Consider the following 6328-nt stretch of genomic DNA (forward strand, 5'->3'; position numbering starts at 1 on the left):
CCAGGTCTCTGCGTGGAGCGGGGTGGATTGCTTGAGATGTTGATCTCAGGTAGCAAGGAAGCATGCATGTTACAGAGTGTTGAGCGTGTGTTCGTCTGAGCGTCTATGCGTCAGTTCGTGAACTTGTGAGCTCGTGTGTCTATGTTCGTCCTTCTGTGTCCTGTGAGTGTTTGTTTATGTCTTTCCCCATCTATCTGTGCGTGTCCTCCCTAGAAACGGCCCCGGTCTCTCCCTTTTATAGTTGAAGGGGGGACAGGGGTGATACATGTGTTTGCTACGCGGTGTCCTATGAGCGGAGGTGGCGTTTCCGAGCCCTGTAGCTTGTCACTGTGGCGGCATGGTCGACGGAGCGGTCTTTGTCCTTGATGCACTGGAGCGACGCGCCGGCCACGCCCGATTCTATGCGACGTGGGAGCTCCAGTGATAGCTTGACGCAGGGCATGACGGACAACGTGCCGGTCATTGTGTGTCGACAGCGTAAAGAGCTGAGGCTCAGTTGGTGCCGAGGCCGAGCCATCGTGGGGGGCTCGGCGGGCACGAATCCGAGGCTGCCGAGACCCTGAAGCGGATTGCTGAGGCTCGGATGGAGCAGTTGGTCCTGCACACTGATTCTGAGGCTACAGTGACCCAGACTTGACTCCCCACGCCGCATTGTCCTTGGAGCAGGAATTAGGTAGCACAGTGCAGTACGGGCGTCGATCGTGGGTACAGTATCGAGCACAGCGTCCGATAGCCCCTACCCCGTCCTGTCCCGGACGGCATGGTGTTGATGCGACTTCCCATCTCGTCGGTCACTCCGCTGTGTCGAGCCGTCGTCTAGCTGACGTCGCGGGAGTGGTTGGTCGCATTAATTGGACGTGACGTTCTGTCAGGGAGATCGGTCGAGGCGGAGGTGACGGGGTTGTTGCCGAGCCGGCCTCGAGCGAGGCGGAGAATCGGCAACTCGTCCGAGGCCTTACGTGCGAGGCCTCGAGAGAGACGGAGAATCGGTTCCCCGTCCGAGGCCTTACGCGCAAGGCCTCGAGCGAGATGGAGAATCGGTTCTCCGTCCAAGGCCTTACGTACGTGCGAGGCCTCGAGCGAGACGGAGAATCGGTTCCCCGTCCGAGGCCTTACGTGCGAGGCCTCGAGCGAGACGGAGAATCGGTTCCCCGTCCGAGGCCTCGAGCGAGACGGAGAATCGGTAGCCTCGGACAAGGTGGGGGTTAGCCAGTAGTTGTCTCCTAGCTTTGATTTTGACAGGGTCTAAACGATTTTTTTGGTTTTTGCCTAGAGGACCCCTTTTTATGGTACCCGACACCAAGACATTGCTCCCCGCCATAGGTTAAATATGAGGAATATGCCCTCCTCCCCCCCCCCCCCCCCCCCCCCCCCAAAAAAAAAAAATCTGCCTAAACTACTGTTGTTGAGAATGAAAAGCCGTCATATCATATGTGAGAATAACAAGCAACACCGGAGAGACTAATGTAAGAGAAAAGAAAACCGGTGAAACTTGTACCCGGCTTTTGTTGGGCTGTTTATAGTCACAATCTCGGCCTATATATAACTATATTCAAAACTTTGGTTGGGCATATGTGCAAGAATCTCAAATTTAATTTAGATTAGATTGCTAGTACTTTAATTTATTTGTTGTAGCATGAGCTGTTCTACTCTTTTTTTAATGAAAGAAGCTGTAATATAGTATATAAAAATATATTATAGGACTATAGCCATGGTATTTTATTTATTCTAACACACTATTTGTGTGGACCACCCTAGTAATTACTAAGATATTATGTTAGGTGTGTCAATTATTTGAGCCAATTAACAAATCACCAAAGTTTTCTAATGTGGGCACCATTCAATTTACACCATATAATTTAATTTATTGACAAATTGGCGAAAAATTAATGACTCGACGCACAAATATCAAATTCCCAACTTGTCCTTTCAAAAAAAAATACAAATGTCTTCCAAGCACCTACCTCTACATATCAGTAAATTGGTTGAGACAAGCATTTCTGAAGGTCGTGCGTTATCGAAAGCCACGAGCACGAGCATGGTAGGCGGCATGGTGCCTGCCGCGGCGTCACCGTTTATTCTTTCATTTGCCGCCTTGATAGTTGCGATTGTTTGCAACCTCGTCAGGCAGCTCAGCACAAAGAAGCGGCCGTGGCAAACGGCGATCACCAGGGAATCCATCCTTGGCCTCCTCGGCATCCGCCTAGGAGACGACGTACCGACGATCGCCATCGGAGACGGCGCCGTCGCGGTGGATGCGCTCGTTCGGAGCGCCGACGCCTTCTCCGACCGCCCTGCCGGTGCCGGGGCCACCACCATCATCTCGCGGGGCCGCATCCACATCATCACCACCGTGCCGTACGGCCCGCACTGGGTCGCGCTCCGCCGCAACCTCAGCTCCGAGGCATTCCACCCCGTCAGGGGGCTTGCGCGCGCGGAGACCCACCGCGAGCGGGCGCTCGCCGCCCTCGTTTCCGACGTCGCCGCGCGCTCTGCCACCGCCGCCGGCAGCGGCGTGGTCCCCGTCCGCGAATGCCTGTACGCCGCCCTGTTCTCGCTCAACGTGGACACATGCTTCGGCGACGGCGTGGACGGCGAGCTTGTCGAGGCCATGCGCGCGGCGCAACAGGAGTTCCTCCGCATCCTCCCCAGCTTCCGCGTCTTCGCCACGTTTAAGAAGGTGAGGTTCGTCCACTGCATGCACCCCATGCGCGCACACGAAAACATCATCGTTTTCTTCTGGACTGGATAAATTTTGCTCGTTCAACTCATCCTCTGCGCGTGCAGGTCGCGAGGCTGGTGTACCGGGATAGATGGGAACAGCTGGTTCACTCCCGCCGGAGGCAAGAAGAGATGTATATTCCGTTGATAAGAGCATGCCAGGAGCGGCACCGTGTTGGTGGCAGTGGCACAGGGACGACGGTGACGACGACAACGTACGTGGACACTCTCCTAGACCTCGAGGTCCCTGTGGAAGGCGACCCGCGCCGGCGGCGGAAGCTCTCTGACGGTGAGATGGTGGGTCTCGTGTCGGAGTACCTCGGCGCGGCGACGGGGACAGTGCTCGCCGTGCTGGAGTGGACGCTGGCGAACCTGGTGCGGCGGCCCGATATCCAGAGCCGGCTTCGCAGCGAGGTGGAAGCCGCCGCCGGCGGTGAGGCGTGCGCGTACCTGCGGGCGGTAGTGATGGAGTCGCTGCGGCGGCACCCGCCTGTGCCCTCGGTTCAGCGACACATGAGCAGCGACGCGGTGGTCGGTAGCAAGCTCGTCACGCGGGGTACTTTGGTCAACTTCTCTCTCGAAGCTATCGGTAGAGATGCCAAGGTACGCAAAATAGTGCCAAGCAAAACTGCCAAAACATGCGCCGGCCCTCAATGTCAAACTATCACGTTCCACTCCCCAGCCCTCAACGTCAAACTACCACGTTCCACTTCGTAATAAACAGTAAAATCTATAATCAACTTCACGAGATTCTTTAGTTCCCTGCTGATTATTTTGAATAAAGATTTTGGTGATTTGGTGAAAAAATATCATTCGAAAACCTTTTTAACTAGATCTCTAAATATGGGAATTCTATATTTTAGATTGCTCGCTAGCCAAAGATGAAGAGGAAGGATGACTCTTTAGAGTGCGAATAAGATATATAAAAGTTGTTGGAGGGTACAAAGATATAAAAATGATTTTTATTACTCAAATGACAAATTATGATGTAGAGACTACAGAGTAAATTTTAGAAAAACTCTTAGAGCTGGCTAATAAATTATACTCCCTCTATTCAATACTATAAGTCGTTTTACTTTTTTTAGATTCATAAGTTTAATTATCTAAACATAAATGTATATCTAGAAGTAAAGGCTATGCCGACTTACTACAATTTAAAAAGGAGGGAGTAGATTTTACTGTTTATTAGCTAGCTAAATTATAGATTTTGTGATTTGAGCGTCTCAAGGCAATAAAAATATTTGAATGGTTATATTATTCATCAAGTAGTGAAAAACGGGTGAGGTCAAATTTTATGCCACTATTACGTATGTACCAGTATAGTATATATAGAGGCAAGATTCCATCTTAGTTCGGATACATTTTATGCAACTAATCATGACCTAAAAATAACTGATAACACATTTTTTATAAGTCCGTGTTCATCCACTTTCGAAAAGAAAACTACAAGTCAACGGTAGGCTTAATAACTTTCGTCGAAAGGAGATGATAACTTAATCAAACAATTCAGACAGGACTGGTCCGCTATATTTTGAAGGGCTTGTTGATATAGACGCTCAAATTAACGAGAACTGAATATATAGTTTGCCAACTCCAACTAGTCCACCAATTGATCAACTTGGTGAGAACTGAAAGTATAACAGTTTATTACACCTTGTCATTTTGTCTAACTATAGTTAAAATACCATGTCCTTGAAATTTCAACAGATATGGACATCTCCAGAAGAGTTCATCCCGGACAGGTTCATGCCTGGCGGGGAAGGGGAAGGCGCGCGGTTGACCATCGGCAGCAAGGAGGCAACGAAGGTGATGATGATGCCGTTTGGGGCCGGACGAAGGATCTGCCCGGGCATGGGATACGCCATGCTTCACCTAGAGTACTTCCTCGCGAATCTGATCACGGCCTTCGAGTGGCGTGCGATTGAAGGGGAAGAAGAGGTGGATCTCAAGGCGGACCATGGGTTCTTCACCACCATGTCCAACCCCCTGCGAGCACGAGCTGTGCCGATCGAAGGCTCACTTACCATACCATGACGGCGCATACAGGGGCTGTTGATGTTCGCTTGTTGGCCTCTCCATGCTATATGGGCGGTGATGTGTCTGGGAGGCGTCCAAGCAAAAGGTCCATATATATAATATAATGCCTTTGTGCCTTCAATAAGACCGAGGATCATATATGTCTTTTAGTGTTGTTTTCAAGTTTGTCAGTAAAAATAACCATAATAAACCACAAAAATGCATGGTGGAGAGTTCCTCACCAATGTAATGGAAACTGTATTATTATTGCTCGAAGAGAGACATATAGAGGGTTCGTGAATATAAAGACGGCTGCCATTAGCACCTTGCACTAGATCAGGATTCTTCTCTTTTTTATTTAGATGCATGTATCCCTATATGCATAGTGCAACCAATATGGTGAACTAATGTTGTTGCTGAGATCATCTACTGATCTATATTTTCTCCCTATATATCACGGTGAAACGGCTGCCCACCTGCCAGCTTCACTTGATACGACCAACTGAGGGAAGTGCAGACTGTACGTAGTGATTACGCGGGCATGTTTCTATTGGCAATCGGCTTATCATTCAGCCGTTTTGCATAAGTGTGTTCGCATGAGTCCATCACTGAATTCCCGCGCCAACTGAAGAAAGAAACTTTTGGCTTTTTTTAAGAGGTGTGTGAGAGAGAGAGAGGGTGTGTGTCTGCTGCGATTTTTTTTATTTTTAACATATTTTTTAAACTAATTTTAAAACTAACACTGTTTAATTTTTTTTAATCTAACACTTTTGGCCGCGCCTATTCGCACGGCGCGGCGATTTAACGCTGTCACGCCATGCATGGGGCGTGGCGTGGCAGCGACCAGGGCCCTTGACCAGTGACGTGGCCGGCTCTGCCGCGCCACCGATCAAGGCGCGGCGGTGACGCGCCACCGTCTAGGGCGCGGCGGTGACACGCCACCGTCCAGGGCGCGGCAGAGCCTAATATAGGTCCGCGGCCCAATCCCACCCCTCCCTCTCTGTTTCAGTCGCCAGGGCACAACAGCCGCCTCCGTGCCGTCCTGCCCCCGTCGGCGCGCCTCCCAGCTCGCACCGCCGCGCCATTGCCTCCTGGCTCCCCCACGGCCAGCCACCGAATTTCCCTCCCTTGGCGTTTCCCTCCATACCTTCCCCAAAGCTCCTCCTCGGCCTTGTCAAGGTAATGAAGCTCCTCCTCAGCCTCCACAATGGATCGAATGATTTGAATGAGTAGGTAGGGTATGGAGGAAAATATGAGTTCGTTAGTACGTTGGATTGAAGAATTAGGATTAGGATTGTCAATGTTAAGGTTAATTGGTTAGTTAGAATTATGATTACCATGTATTTTGATTGTTTGAGTTTGCATCTCTACTTTTATATGTGAATAAATATATGGACACACTGTTGATGTACCAAATTTTATTTTTTACTGATCAAAGTATAGTTTTTATATAGTTTTAATGTTTGCATCTAAGATAGAGTGTGCAACAAAGTGTAGGTTATATTTTATTTGTTGTAATGCAAATGGTTCTCATTGACATTAATTTATGATGTTTTGATTTTTGTTTGTTAAAATACAACCGTTTTGTTAG

At 49.4% G+C, this 6328-nt stretch overlaps 1 protein-coding gene across 1 annotated transcript; it reads left to right on the forward strand.

Annotated features, from left to right (window-relative positions):
• The first annotated feature begins 2600 nt into the window (after positions 1 to 2600).
• LOC136511120 (cytochrome P450 89A2-like) lies at positions 2601 to 4755 on the forward strand. Its single transcript, XM_066505319.1, has 3 exons — positions 2601 to 2680; positions 2788 to 3324; positions 4429 to 4755. Exons 1-3 carry the CDS (start codon positions 2612 to 2614, stop codon positions 4753 to 4755), a joined length of 933 nt encoding a protein of 310 aa, XP_066361416.1. The 5' UTR covers positions 2601 to 2611.
• Positions 4756 to 6328: the final 1573 nt, after the last annotated feature.

Source organism: Miscanthus floridulus, chromosome 16, assembly GCF_019320115.1.
Source record: "Miscanthus floridulus cultivar M001 chromosome 16, ASM1932011v1, whole genome shotgun sequence".
Taxonomy (NCBI): Eukaryota; Viridiplantae; Streptophyta; class Magnoliopsida; order Poales; family Poaceae; genus Miscanthus; species Miscanthus floridulus.

Excerpts from the sequence above, each read along its gene's own strand:
- LOC136511120 (XM_066505319.1), top strand. The coding sequence starts at position 2,612 with ATGCGCGCGGCGCAACAGGAGTTCCTCCGCATCCTCCCCAGCTTCCGC. Across the intron at positions 2,681-2,787 it reads TCTTCGCCACGTTTAAGAAG|GTCGCGAGGCTGGTGTACCG; the intron begins GTGAGGTTCGTC and ends CTGCGCGTGCAG. Across the intron at positions 3,325-4,428 it reads CTATCGGTAGAGATGCCAAG|ATATGGACATCTCCAGAAGA; the intron begins GTACGCAAAATA and ends AAATTTCAACAG.